The sequence below is a fragment of the Mytilus galloprovincialis genome, chromosome 3, assembly GCF_965363235.1.
Source record: "Mytilus galloprovincialis chromosome 3, xbMytGall1.hap1.1, whole genome shotgun sequence".
In the NCBI taxonomy this organism is placed as follows: domain Eukaryota; kingdom Metazoa; phylum Mollusca; class Bivalvia; order Mytilida; family Mytilidae; genus Mytilus; species Mytilus galloprovincialis.
The window spans coordinates 56,154,616-56,170,496 of NC_134840.1; the positions used below are offsets into that span (position 1 = coordinate 56,154,616).

Sequence of the window (15,881 nt, forward strand, 5' to 3'; positions counted from 1 at the left end):
GATTTCAGTATTTTTGTGATTTCACTTTTTATCGCATTGCAAAAGAAACAAAATGTGCGCATAACCTATTTAGTAAAGGAGTAACAGAACCTTTACAAACTGTCGAAAAAGGGTTGACATGTGATGTTGGTTATATTAATATGATTGATGAAGCTTTATAATATTTGACAATGTAAATTACAAGAATTACCTTTATAAAATATGAATATAGATATAGGAAGATGTGGTGTTATGCTCATTACTCAAAATAGGTCTTTATAATTCAGAAAAAAACCTACTTTGTATTTTAATTTCCATTTGTTGAGAACATGCACGATTCATGCTTCCATGGCTTCGTTGCCAACGAAACGTATTTCTTGACCTTCGATACAAGCAATGACCAATTATATAAAAAATATTTGAAGCGAATTACGATGCGCACTTCCACTGTCATATGACATTGACACAAAGATCCAATGATTATCTACCTTGGAATATCAATCAAAGAACTTCCTTGTTCGATTTTAGCTTCCCGAAGTAAGTTACTGTTAGATTTCAACTAGAGTGTCTCCTTTTTGTAAAAAAAAGTTTCTCTAATTATCATATAATAATTATATATAGTATGAAATTCAAAACAGTGTAGCTGTGGCCATTGATTGACACATTAAAATCATTCATTGACTGGGACAATTTAGGTGAACGTTTGTATGTAACGACCAATGCTCACTATGTACTTTTTAAAGACACTTAAACTATGGGGTCACCAAAGGTTCTCAACACCTAAATAAAGTAATTCGAAAAATTAATCAGAAATAACACGATATTTTGATTTATATCAATTATATAAATCAAGACACAAAGGTTATTCCTGATTAATTTTTCGAATTATTTTATAATTAAAGGCGTTAAGAAACCTTTGTTGACCCCACAGTTTAAATGTCTATCGTAGGTACGTCATGAACAGTGGTTGTTACAGACAAACGTTCACGTAAATTGTCCCAGTCAATGGATGATTTTGATGGGTCAATCAATGGCCACAGCTACACTGTTTTGAATTTCATACTAAGCTTCACCTAAGATGTTGCTTATTTGTTTTAAATAACTTGTTGTTGACTGTCAATTGTTCATTCGATTATCATGTAAAAATGGTTTGCTTCACTTTGTGCAGCTTATCTTAAAGAACGGCAAAGTTTGTACCTAATCAATTGCAAAACAAGTAAGAATACGCTATTCAGAGGTCTATTCATTGCAGGTTCATTCAAGGGTTTTGACGATCAACGATTTGGTTATGAATACAATTATAAGTAGAACTAGCACAAGTTTTATTTTTGGTCGATTCTAGGGGTGACTGCTGTGAAAGGTAAACAACTATTGACTCTAATATATATTATGTGCAATACAATTCATGCTTTTTAAAGCCTCGTTTTTTTCGACGTCAATTTAACTTTATTATCAAGTTTAAAACGTATAGAAAGACCAATAACTGAGTTAACATAAAGTTATTATTTTGCCATAGATAAATTTCATTGTCCTGGCATGCACCTTTTCAAATGATTTTTTTGGGGATATTTATTTCAAATTGTGTCAGGTAAATACATACTAAGATACAGAAGGGCAGTGTCCTCAATTTGGAGGAGTTTTGTGTCTGTGTATGAACACTAAAATTGAGAATGTAAATGGGGAATGTGTCAAAGCGACAACAACCCGACCATAGAGTAGACAACTGCCGAAGGCCACCAATGGGTCTTCAATGTATCGAGAAACTCCCGCACCCGGAGGCGTCCTTCAACTAGCCCCTAAAAATATACATACTAGTTCAGTGATAATAGACGTCATACTAAACTCCAAATTATACACAAGAAACTCAAACTAAAAATCATACCAGTCTAACAAAGGCCAGACTAGTAAACAAACAGTCAAGTAACCCGGCTACGTCCACATGTATGTTTGTCCATCTGATGAGTTAAGCCTTTTTTAAATGATTTTTATAGTTCGTTCTAATATTGTACTGTTATACCACTGTCCCAGGTTAGGGGAGGGTTGGGATCCCGCTAACATGTTTAACCCCGCCACATTATGAATGTATATGTGCCGGTCCCAAGTCAGGAGCCTATAATTCAGTGGTTGTCGTTTGTTTATGTGTTACATGTTTGTTTTACGTTCATTTTTTTTATATAAATAAGGCCGTTAGTTTTCTCGTTCGAATTGTTTTACATATGCCTTACGGTGACGTACAGTTGTTAATTTCTGCGTCATTTTGGTCTCTTGTGGTGAGTTGTCTCATTGACAATCATACCACATCTTCATAGTCTACGTTAATATATGAAACGACTAATTATAAACTTAGCCTTCAATTTCATAGGAATAGAATGACAGTTGTATATACCTTCTTTATTATAACATAGCTTTCAACCTCATTTATCAAGCTGTAATATTAGTGACGAAGAAAGTTTGTATATTAAATGATTGTCAAAATGTTTTAGATTGGAATTTTGTTACATTTACACCAATATCTATAAAGGTTCAACATTTGCAGATGACTCTGAAAAGGTGGATTGATTATCCAGGAATTTTTAAACAAGCATTTCGTAAAGGGTACGGAGTGACAAACATTTTATATTATTTTAGAATGAAATTCAAAACAGTGTGGCTGTGGCCATTGATTGACATATTAAATTCATCCATTGACTGGAACAATTTAGGTGAACGTTTGTATGTAACGACCACTGCTCACTATGTACTTTTTAAAGACACTTAAACTATGGGGTCACCAAAGGTTCTCCACACCTTAATAAAGTAATTCGAAATATTAATCAGAAATAACACGATGTTTTGATTTATATCAATTATATAAATCAAAACATAAAGGTTATTCCTGATTAATTTTTCGAATTATTTTATAATTAAAGGCGTTAAGAAACCTTTGGTGACCCCACAGTTTAAATGTCTATCGTAGGTACGTCGTGAACAGTGGTCGTTACAGACAAACGTTCACGTAAATTGTCCCAGTCAATGGATGAATTTAATGTGTCAATCAATGGCTGAATTTAAGGTGTCAATCAATGGCCACAGCCACACTGTTTTGAATTTCATTCTAAGTATTGTAATTTTCATTGTTATTAATACATGTTATATCAGTATTACAAACCTAATGTTGAATTCTATCCTATTTTTGGGAAATTTTTGAAATGTGACGTCACTTTGTGCGTCGATTTCTTCGGTTAACCCGGCTCTGCCCATTTTGTATGTGCTGGTTTAGATTGTTTTACGTATTCGTTTTTATTCTGTAGTTAGTCACCACTTCGATGTTAACATATATGTCTATTATATAGTAATTTTTATAAATATAATGTTTGCAAAAGTATGAATTATTCTAAATACTAAGGGTTTTCTTATCCAGGCAGATACAGCCCGTAACAGAGAAGTGATCGAATTGATGTTTCTTTACCGTCAAAATTAGCTACGTTATCGACAAACTTAATTGAGGAGTGACCGAACTATTGGTACTTTAACGTTAAAAAGATTGACAATGCTGACAAACTTTCATGTGTCGATAATCAAGTTTAATACCGATAATATTGAAAATAATTCTAATTAATATGAATAAAAAATATGTCCATGCACCATTTCGATTGGGCGCAAAGTAGTCATTTCTTCAAAGTCAGAACAGAAAAAAAAAAGATTTATGGAAGGACGTCTTGATAGTATTATTTCCTTTACAATTTTACCCAAAACTAAAAGAAATATACTCAGTCTGGTAAACAATTAAAAAGGTGTTTCATAGGAATGAAGTCCTTTATTTTTTCGGACTACAATGTGTATCGTATGTGTGATGGATTTGAATTCAATCAATAACTTTGAAATGTTTTCTCATATGTATACACAAAAGGGAGGACTGGTATTTGTACTTCTGTTAAAATATGTCTTCGTCCGTTTCACATGCCAAACTTTTTTCTAGTACAGTTTAAACGGGAAAATTTTGTTGAGAATTTTTTTTAATATGACAAAATAACGAGCAAAACTATTTCTTGCAATGAAAATGCCTGTTTTGTACATTTAGTTTAACAGATATGATCCAATGAAAATTTTCACATGGAACCTTCGGTAAATAGGAAAATGAAAAGATACGGGGTAATTTACAGAGAGACCACACTCCATCCATGAGAAAAATGGAGGGAATTTAAAAATATAGAGGTCACAAGGCTTTCAACAAGGGTGGAATCTCACTTCTTCTGAAAAGCTCTAAATCGCCCCAACGTGTACATACGTTTGGTTATCAAGAGATTCTGTTTCTCTTTTTGTGTGTCATAAACATTCAATTCGGATTTGAATTTAATTTACCGAAACATTTCCGTACATTAAATCTTAGGACGGTCAGAACATTTTAAGGACGCAACAGATCGAAGTACAATTTTAAGTAGTACATAGATGTGCAATAATTCAGCTTCCTGTACATGTTCATGAAGTTCTAAATTTTGAATGTTGATTTCTTTAAAAAAACACCATTTTTTTACAATAAAAAATCTCAAAATGTCCGTTAACAATGAAAAAGTTTGACCATGAAAAATCACATATCTAAGAAAAGCAGTCGTTTAATTGATTATAAGAAAGTTTCAGTATATCATGTCAAACTTCTTTAATTTGAGAGTTTTCCTTTAGTTACAAATGTAGCTCCATGTCGGATGGTGAAATAAAAATGAATGTCTCAGAAAGTGGGGAATAAGTTTCCATAAATGACAGATGAATCGGGCCAAGCTTAGTAACTTACAGTAAACAGACTACTGTAACATTGACGCACTCGTCGAACTGTTTAAAAGATTTGTGTTTATGACCAAAAATGTATACACAACTTCATTTATAAATTAATCTGAATTTCATAACACGTCGTCACAATAATGAAAGTTATAAAAAAAAATCTATAACCAGCAGATCTATACTTCTATAAAGAAAGTATTCTTGTACAAAAGGGTATTTATTATAAAATGGTCCTAACTATAGAATAAATAGTTTACCACAGAAATCTTAAACGGAAGTTTCCGACAATTTTAAACAGAAGAGATTTGAAAATAAATTTAACTTTAAATAAACACTGAAATAATTTTAATACCTCGAAGGTGTAAAGAATAAACCAACAATCTCAATCTTTAAAAGTGTCTTTATTGCACTAACCGACGAGTTTATGTTTACAGTAGAAACAGTGGATGTGACTCCAATAAATTCATTATTACCGGCTCCTATTATTATCGGCTCCTTATCGGCTCCTAGGAGTCGATATCAAGAATTCAGTGAACGATGGACAGTCAGTGCGTGAATTTTTCTTGCTACCTGATTGGAACTTGAGATATTACGAGACGTGAATAATCAAAGTTTATTGATTGGTTAGGACAATCCAAACCTAGTAAATGTCCTTCAATCCCGTAGAGTATCGGGTTTGTCCTCTCTATTTTAGCAATTAGATTTTGCCTGGTCATTAATCATGCATTTTTATGATATTGGTACACAGGTAACTTTTATCTATAAATAGTCGAATCTTCTGGAGTTTCGTAAACAACAACGTTAAACGAAATATATACTACTTCTTAACGTGTGACCTCACGTGTTTTGGTAAAATTTGTTGATTGATGCACATGGCTATTCTAGTAAATGAATTAATCTACAAAGCGAAAGCACTTTCCATTTTCATCAGCTAAGAGTCGACTAGCCCTTTTTGAAAGGCTAATGCTTGTCATTGTAGTCATGAATATTGTTATCGCTTATATTAAATTGATAAAGATTTTATCCAAGTCGCTCCAACTGTTTCTACAGCTAAGATCAGTTACATGTAACATGATCTCGTCGATTCTGTATTTTTGTTTCCGTCAGTTCGAAAGTTTTTGATCATTTCAACTCCTATGTATTTCATAATATGTGTCATGAACAAAGACATATGTTCGATTGAATAATGATTTCCTCGTAACAAATGATAAAAATTTCGGAGATCCCGTATTTGATCCTTTACCGTTAAAATGAAAATGCCAATGACAGAGGTTGATTATAAAAAAATGTTTTACTATGTTAAAAAAACTTCGACTTAAACAATGAAATTTTACACGTTGGACATGAAATATTTTGTCGATGAAGAAAATTAAATTATGTCATTTCTGAAATAAGTTTGTCGATAACGTAACATATTCTGACGGTAAAGAAACGCGAATTCGATCACTACTCTGTTACGGGCTGTACCTTTGGAACTTTTGGTCCTCAATGCTCTTCAACTTTGTACTTGTTTTGGCTTTCGAACTTTTTTTATATGAGCGTAACTGATGAGTCTTATGTAGACAAAACGCGCGTCTGGCGTATTAAGATAAAAGCCTGGTACTATTTGGTAGCTATTATTTGTGTGTCTCTCTGTCTTGTGTGTCCTATCATTTACTTGTAGTGTAGTGTAGTCCTGTCATGTAATGTTGTCATTTTAGTGTTATATTTAACATTGCCATAAAAACGGGAGAATTGGCTAGCCACAAAAACAGGCCATTGTCATATTATATTTTGTTTCTGTGTGTGTTGCATTTTAGTGTTGTGTTTCTGTTGTGTCGTTGTTCTTCTGTTATATTTGATGTGTTTCCCTAAGTTTCAGTTTGTAACCCTGAATTTTTTCTCTCAATAGATTTATGAATTTCGAACAGCAGTATACTACTGTTGCCTTTATTTACATAAACAAGAATATCATTTTTTAAAAAGATTGGTGTGTAAATCTTTTGAATGTATAAAACGCTACTCCATCTCCATCATGATTGAAATCTACCTGACAGCTTGCTTCCCGCCTTTCCTAGTTTGAATTCACATATGGCAACATGTTTTATTTTTCCTTTAGTGCTATGCATTAAAGAATAATATGAATTAATTAACAATTAGACAGCATACCAGACAACATATACTAACAGCAACCCCTCCTCCCAGAAAACAGAACAAAGACAAACAATGAATAACATATGGTCCAGATGGACAAAAATGGTACATACACACACTGTGGGTGGGTTAACCAATTTTGGTCCAGATAGACAAAAAAGGTAAATACACACACTGTTGGTGGGTTAACCAGGTTAACACGCGTTAGAACTTGATATGGGAAAAAGAGTTACACTCTTAGTCTGTTTCTGAAGCGTGTTGAGTGGCTTGCTCCCTCCACACAATTTCAACCTTTCAACATGTACTTACTACAGTTCAACTATAATTAATTGTCGTATAACCTTATTAGAGGCAACTCTTAATTTGATATAGAGCATTATATTTTTTTCAACTCTCCGTATAGAAATATATTCATGTATATCGATAAACACTCTATAATCGATAAACATGAATATATTAAGCTTCAGGTAACCACGTCTAAGATACTTATTCATTCTTGTAGTTCAAATATGTCAGAGGAAGTTGAAGGCCTTGATAAATGTGAAGGTATCAACAAAGAGTATTTAGATTGTATGCAATGTAAGAATCAATTTGACGAAGATGACCGGCAACCAATAGTTTTACCATGTCTTCACACTGTCTGTTCCTCGTGTGTGAATAATGGTATTGAAGAATCGCAATTATCATGTCCAATTTGTAGTCGGAAGTATGAAGTACCTGATAGTTCGCCGGACGCGTTTATTGTCGATTATACACGATTAGACATTGTGAATTTTGTCAATACGTTTCATCAAGGCAAGGACATTTCATGTGAGAACTGTGAAGATAGTAAAATCGCTGACTATAGATGCCAAGATTGCGAAACGTTTCTATGTACACCATGCAGAAAAAGTCATACAAACATTCGAAGACGTAAACATCATAAAATCATTGCCATCGCAGATATAAAAGATGTCTCCGATTTTAAACAGGAAATGTTGTGTACAATACCCGGACATAAGGACAACCCACTGGACATATATTGTGCAGGTGAGGCATGCAAAAAGGCAGTTTGTAGTATGTGCTGGATGGAGGACCATTCCGGCAACGACCATATTAGAAAAGACATAACTAATCAATTTGAAGAAGAAAAAAATCTTCTTTTAACTAAAGCAGATGTGGTAAATGAAAAGTTTAGGAACCTTAGTCGACTTCAAGAAAAGTTAAAGGACGAAACTGATGATGTAAGCAGACAAACGATTAAAGCTGAGTTAGAAATAACATCGTTTTTCAATCGTTGTATTCATTTGATGGAAAAAAGAAAAGAAAGTTTGCTAGAAAAGCTGAACACAATGTCGGAAAAAAAGCTAGAAGACTTAAGAAATCAGAAAGTAGATTTAGAAAGTAGAAAAGGCATGTTATCTCATGGTTCTTCATTTCTAGGACAGGCCTGTTTATCTCAGAATCCTGCTGCATTCCTCACTTTAACTTCAACGATTTATAAACACTTAGAAGAGTTGAACACCTTGGAGTTTGAGACTGAGGCAAACATACACAGGGAGCTCACCTTTTTCATTGAAGGCAAAGGTGCATGCTTCGAGGAAAAAGTGAAAACATTGGGAGATGTTCTATCATCCGATGCATACCCTGACACATCAAATTTGTCAATACCAAATTCAATGTCTAGATATCTAAGCAAAACCTTCAAAGTTACTCTGCGAGATTCCAATTCAAAACCAGTTGATGAATCAGCTCACGTGTCATTGTTAGTAAACGAGGAAAGCTCTGGAAAAAGAGCTAGAATTAATTTTAAAGAAATTGGAGAGGGCGTTTATGAGGCCGACTGTACATTTAAAAACTGCGGGACCTACAGTTTAAAACTGTTGGTTAATGGAGTTCCATTCAAAGATTTGCCAGAAATGGAATGCGTAGAACACAAAACAGGTATGCATATTTCCAACATTGATTGCTGTTTAATTAATGTGAAATGAATAAAATAAACATAAACAAATACAAATATAAAGCACAACATACATGTAGTTACTTGTGATATGAACAGGAACAGCTATCATTTAAAAATTATAGTGCCAAGACATAAAGGAAATCGAAATTTCAAAGTAACAAACAAAGTATTAAGAAAATTCAAAATCAAAACACACCTACTCGTGTATAAATTTCAAACATTTATCATTATTCTTACAGATTCAATTGAAAATGGTGACAAATATGAAGAAGAAGAGGGTAAGTAGACACACTGAAAACCAAGTTTATGAGATAGTTTGAAATCTTGCTGAAAGCTAAAATTGATATTATACGGTTGTCGATTTTAATTTCAACAAGCATCTATTGTTTAGCCTGCTTTTGATTTCATGAGTTATATATAGTTGATCTATTTTGCCATTTAAATATAATCAGGTGTTTTTGTTTGTTTTCAATTGACCATGTGATCTACTTAATTTCCCTTCAACATACTGCATTATTACAGTTTCTTAGATTGCCAACTATGGTTAAGCAAAACGTTTAAAGCAAAATAAAATAATATAGTATACATCTTTTTATTTATAAAGTATCATATATTCAGAAAAAAAAGAAGAAGAAGCATTCCATCTATTGTTTAATAAAATGTTGAATGTTTTGTAGCTTTCTTCTGCAATGGAGAGGAATGTTTTGAAACTGAAGATAAATGTGGTAAGGATATTAATCATAATGTTACCAAAGTGTGCCGATCTATGTGTGAATAATCTGCAACAATGTGTGTTGAGTGTAAAACCTATAAAAGAATTATTAGCAGCTCTATATGATTTTTTTAATACAACTAGCTACGTAGTAGACACAGATTTATTGTCTTATTCTGTTCTTGTTCTCACCTTGCCATGCATTTATACGCTTATTCTTGAGGCGATATATGTTTGCACCAAAAATAAACTCATTTCGCCACAACTGTTTTGCGCCAATGCTACTTTTGCCCTACTTTAACTTAGAAATTAAAGGTATAATTTACGCCCCAAAAAAAACCCATATAATTGCGCCAATTTTATGAATTGATTGACGGTTTTACGTTTCTATGTAGATTGGTCAATCTAAATGAGACGTGTAGGTGATATCATGTATCTACATTTTAATACAATTTTCATGAAATATGATGGACATGTTGAGTATAAACAACGAGATAGGAACACAAAGATTCGATATTTTTTTAAATAGCTGTTCATTGAATTCATTGATCTAAAGCCAGCCTAGACAAAAACAAAAAATGAAAACAATTATTTTCAGGTTCATCGGACGCATATATGGAAGACGATGATGATGATGACTTTGGTAAGTAATTAAAAAAAAATGATAATAATAAAATTAATAAAATAATAATAATAATAATAATAATAATAATAATAATAATAATAATAATAATAATAATAATAACGATCATTATTATTGTTATAATAAAAGGACATTTATCGTATCTGCACATGAATATCCTATCCGTGCCGTGTCAGATCATTTACTTTGTGAAACGTCACTAGATATAGCCTACATGCTGTTACGTCACTCTTATCGGTTGAGTGAGGATCGTGCACCCACAAACATGTTTGACCTCGCAATATTTTATATGTTCCTGTCCTAGAGCAAGTTAACATTGGTTAAGGGATTTTCCTTTTTTGAATATCCTTAGAGTTGGGTATTTTTGTTATTTTACCTTTTCCTGTAGTTAAGGGGTTGTCTTTGGTTGCTGTCTGTAATTTTTTTTCATTTTCCTTAGGTTGCTGTATGTTTTTTTATCGTTTGTTCTTTTGAAATAGGTTGCATCGTTGATTTTTTCGTTTGACTTATTCAAAATACTGTCATGGCATATCTCCTTATTTCAAATTGTAGTCGATGCTTTTGAAACAATGTACCCTGATGAGGGAACTATATAAATTCATGAGGTCAATATTGTGCTTTTAATATTGTTTGGGTCAATTATGTATCAATATTTAAAGTCTGTTACATGTTGCCGATGCCTCGGCTATCAATGTAGAAAAAAGCATCGTTGTTTTGATTCAACTCAAACGATATGTACGAGAGGAAAAAATGTAGTCCTTAATGAATTTAAAAACAAATTCTTGCGCTGATGTACCATCATTTACTGTCACACGAGGAGCAAGATCTGCTTACCTTTCTGGAGCACTCAAATCATACCCGTTTTTGTTTTGGTGGGGTTCGTTTTGCTTTTACTCTAATTTTCAATGTCGTGTTTTATGCACTGTTGTTTGTCTTTTTCTTCGGTTTTCTTTTTTATTTCATTGTCATTGTCAGTATGTTTTTGACTGATGAGTTGAATATTCTTTTCGTCTTTCTTTTACAACTCTTGATTATGGATGACATATCTTAAAAAAGGCGTAGTTATCTACATAAATGAAGGGAAGGACATGATGCTGTCGATGTGTCGAAATCATAAAAATTTTCAGTGAGGGACAATGTTTGTCGCCTTGTTGATAAACTTTAACCTCAGAGTTACCCTAATCGTTAAATATAAAAATAAATAAAAATGCATAAAAATTAAATGGAGTTAAAAAGCATTATTTCATAATTATATCATGCATTGTATATTTTAGGGAGCGAATACCAGGAGTCTGACGAGTCAAATAGTTTTATTGTCCAAGGATTTCCTAATGGTACACCACCTAACAGGATAGAAGATTATTTCAATGAAATGCTGGTGTCCGGCAAAGACAAAGTGTGTGAAGTACAGATGGATGAGGATGAAGGATGGTGTAAAGTTGTCTTTTCTAACACAGATGGTAGGTTTGATCAATCAAACACAGCAAAAGAGGTTGAATATCATAGCAAATTAAATCAGCTTGTAAATGTTAGGAGCTTTAAGTAGATTTTAAAAAAACTTGATTTATGTTTTAGATGTTTTAACCGATACCTACTATTAAGTCCTTTTAAGACACTGTATTGCTAATCTTTTTATTTTATTTTTAGTTTTGAAAAGATTTTCCGGTCGGAGACTGAAATTCGAAGACCACGACTTGACAATAGAAATGCATAACAGCGAGATTCCTAGCCCAGTAAAAATTGCAAACTTAAATATGAATAAGATTAAGTTCCTCCTAGGATCACCATTAAGCAAGGAAGTTTTAGACGAACGTCTTCAACAATTATATGCCAAAATACAATGGTCGTCGAGTATCCATGATGAAAGCTCCTTGATCATTGAATGCTGTTTGGATCCATATATGAAAAACTTTAAAAAGAAAGCACACACATGGAGAAGATGTGTTGAAAGGGCAGTACAACAGTTCTTAGAAACTTTATATGTTACAGAAGAGAAAATTAAAGAGGATGAATGGAATTTTCTGGAAAAGCGTGTTCGTGAAATCCGGGTTACGAACGACAAAAGAGTTTTTATAGACGAAGATAAAACAAGGTTTTATATTGTGATTGTTGGGTACAAGATCCCTTTCATTGATGCAACAAATAAAGTTCGCCTGTTTACAGCAGACGTCATTGTAAGTGAAAGGCTTGAAGAGTTTGAAATACATTTACTGTCAAATGGAAAGGTCCTTGATGACATTTGCAAAGATTTCAAAGGAATGAAAATTATACCAAAAGGAGACAGAAACATCATAGAATTTTCTGGAACAGCTGGGATTGTAGCAGTTGCAAAGCAGCATGTGGCCGAAGCCCTTCAAAAAGTAGCAGAAGTACCGATTACTGGATTTTCGCCCGATAAGATAGCGTTTCTTCAAACGCCTGTTGTAAAATTAGAATTGGATAATCTACTGAAGGAAAATGGAATTCTTGGTGCATGGAAAGTAAAAAACGACAACACATTAGTGATGTATTCTTTGACGAAAACTTCGGCTCAGAGTGCAGCACAATTAGTCGAAGACTCTGTAGTGGAAGTTTCCATTGATGTTGATACCCAACCTGACAATAAAGAGTGGAACCAGGAGGTAGAGCATATGAAGAAAAAGAAAGGTGGCCATGTCAACATCGTGACAACTGAAAATAACAAAGTTATAATATTTGCAATTCCAAAAAACAATGCAAAAGCGATTGAGGAGCACGTCAAAATCTTTCATAAATATCCGGACAAGAAGGTACGTGGTACAACACATTTCAGCACAAAAACAGGTCAGACAATAACCACAATAGTCGGCGACATCACCGATCTTGACAACGACGTGATTGTATGCAGTTCCAGTCGATCCCTTGAACTCAGTTGTGGTGTTGGACATGATCTTGTTATTAAAGGTACATTTCATCGTATATATAAATTAAGATATATATATATAATCTATCCTCTCGGTTTCAGTGTTACTGTGTTTCTGTAATACGCTTCAACAGATACAAAAACATGAATATTTGTAAACTAATACAAAAGAAATTGTGAGGAAATTTAAAATGATCTGGGCATATTTATATTTTTTTGCTGCAGAAATTTCAATTTGATATTTTTCATACGTTTTTGTGTTTATTCCTGATATTAAAATGATTTAAGATCGCTGATTTCCATAAATTGCGTTTGCATTTTACACCTTCATCACACAATTTACACAAAACATATATTGTTTAGATGGTTTTTCATTCGGTGTGGTAAAGTATATATATGCCTGTCCCAAGTCAGGAGCCTGTAATTTCCGTGTTTATCGTTTGTTTATGTGTTATATATTTGTTAATCGTTTGTTTATGTGTTACATATTTGTTAATCGTTTGTTTATGTGTTACATATTTGTTTTTCGTTCATTTTTTTTACATAAATAAGGTCGTTAGTTTTCTCGTTTGAATTGTTTTACATTGTCCTATCGGGGCCTTTTATAGCTGACTATGCAGTATGGGCTTTGCTCATTGTTGAAGGCCGTGCGGTGACCTATAGTTGTTAATGTCTTTGTCATTTGGTCTCTTGTGGACAGTTGTCTCATTGGCAATCATACCACATCTTCTTTTTTTATATATGTTGGTTCTTTTTTTTTTAAATATGTGCACGCGTTTCTTTGTAGTATCTGACTATGTATACCTGTTGTTTAAACAGTACATGAAAGTCTCCTATTTTCAGGTGGTGTTGAAATCCAAAAAGAATGTAAGGACTACCTTGCAAAGAAGCCAAACAAGCAACTTGATGTAGATGAAGTTTTTTGTAGCTCTGCGGGAAAGCTAAGAGGTAAAATGGTCGCCCATGTCGGTGGTAAATCGTGGTCAAATGATCACGAGAAAGAAAAAAAATCTCTTGTAAGGGTTGTGCAGGAGGCCATGAGAAAGACCCAAGAAAAGAAATTTACAAGCTTTGCGATACCAGCATTATACACAGGTCATTCTGGGTTTCCTGTTAAAGAGATCACAGAGTGGATAGTGGAGGCCATAGATAACTTCCTTGAATCACATGGTAAAAAGACTAGTCTTGAAAACATTTATCTCTGTGATATTAAGAAGACTACTGTGGACAGTTTTGTCACGGCTTTAAGAAAATATTATAGCCTGACGTATGAAAGAGAATAGAATATCATCGCATTTAACTTCGTATTGGCATGTTAATTTATAGATTTACGTTGCTTTCAAACTATTTCAATATCCATCATCGTTTTTTTGTTGCATTTGTGTTGCATTCTGTTGTTTTTGAGTGATCAATATGATAGCAAAACTTTGAAAAAATCTTGGATGCATAAATTTGATGATTCGGTTGAACACACATTCTTGGATACAATCAATGATATTAATCAGATAAAAAAAGTAGACCCAATTTACCTCTAATTATTTCACTCATAGTCAAACGTTTAAGGTTGTTACATTTTACTTGGATCAAAGAGTCTTTATCATTAACGTTAAAATAAGATTTTAACAATTGTACATATTTCCACAAAATTCAAATTTTATTCAGCAACATAATTTGTTTAAAAAATTGCACAGTAGTATTGTGCATGTGTTTGCATCAAAGGACGTTTCGCTAACCAAACTACAATTATTTATAGCAAAAAGACAATACATACCATTTAATTCCAACATCAGTTTGGTATTGGCAAACGATATCATTATTTACATGTTTGGATTTTAGTATACTAATTTATAAAACGTGTGTAAGTATCAGTCGTAATTTCAGTTTTGATCTATCGATGAACTTGGCGACGTGTTTAGAAAAAAAAAACATAAAAATTTAAGACTCAAGGTCCATATATTAGGCTACGATCTTATGAATGCAAGTTAAGATTGGAAAACCTTTTTAAAACGGCCATGGTTTAAAAAGAATTCAAGGAAATTTATCAATTATCTTTGGTTTGTTCGTAACATTGGTATTATTATATGTTGTGTACAAGTTGTTATTTTGTAAAAAGTATAATTTGTATAATTTGTATTTTAACAGTGTTCAAATTGGAAGTCGTTCAAAAATTGCTTGAAACTACAAATTGTGCAAAATTTTACTAGAATTCGCTTTTAACTTTTAATAATAATTTAAAATTATGTATTTGGTTAACAAAGTATTGATACATACTGTTTAATGAACAAACAGTAAACTTTTATTTACACAAAACAAAAATAAATCATGTGTTTATGCCATCTAATCCTTATTATCAATGTAGCTGCAATCTAAGTGATGGTCACAAACAGGAGTTTCTATAGACTTGATGAAGAGTTTGATTCTTGTAAATAAAGTTTTATTCAATTAAAAACAATCAGTTTGTTCAAAACAATGTCTTTGTGGGATGCTTTCATATATTCAATTTACCAAATTAAATGTAAAATATTCCTAATACAATAACTTTTTGTTGTTAGTAAAACAAAAAGAAGGATACTAGGTACATATCGTTTTATTAGAAATAAAATTGTTTTAAAAATATGATTTTTGAGGAAACACATTGTCTCTTTAAAATTTTGAAGGGAAATTATTAAGTCAATTACATTTAAACGAAGAAAAATATGGAAGGATTAACAAATAAAAACTTGTTTTTAAATTGAATTTGTATTGTATTCATCAAAACAACAAAATAAAATGTTTCGTTAAAGTATTTTTTTATTATTTCTTTTAATACATAGCGAATGAAACAATGAGTTATAAC

At 32.5% G+C, this 15,881-nt stretch overlaps 1 protein-coding gene across 3 annotated transcripts; it reads left to right on the forward strand.

Moving 5' to 3' along the window:
* The first annotated feature begins 422 nt into the window (after positions 1-422).
* On the forward strand, positions 423-15,827 carry LOC143068387 (uncharacterized). Of its 3 annotated transcripts, XM_076242397.1 has the most exons (9): positions 451-516; positions 1,232-1,339; positions 7,370-8,790; positions 9,049-9,087; positions 9,487-9,534; positions 10,120-10,164; positions 11,439-11,624; positions 11,812-13,086; positions 13,889-15,827. In XM_076242397.1, exons 3-9 carry the CDS (start codon positions 7,377-7,379, stop codon positions 14,326-14,328), a joined length of 3,447 nt encoding a protein of 1,148 aa, XP_076098512.1. In that variant the 5' UTR covers positions 451-516; positions 1,232-1,339; positions 7,370-7,376; the 3' UTR covers positions 14,329-15,827. The 3 variants fall into 3 exon arrangements, with proteins under 3 accessions (XP_076098510.1, XP_076098511.1, XP_076098512.1); XM_076242395.1 differs by lacking the exon at positions 1,232-1,339 and having other exon boundaries at positions 423-516; XM_076242396.1 differs by lacking the exons at positions 1,232-1,339; positions 10,120-10,164 and having other exon boundaries at positions 423-516.
* The last annotated feature ends 54 nt before the right edge of the window (positions 15,828-15,881 follow it).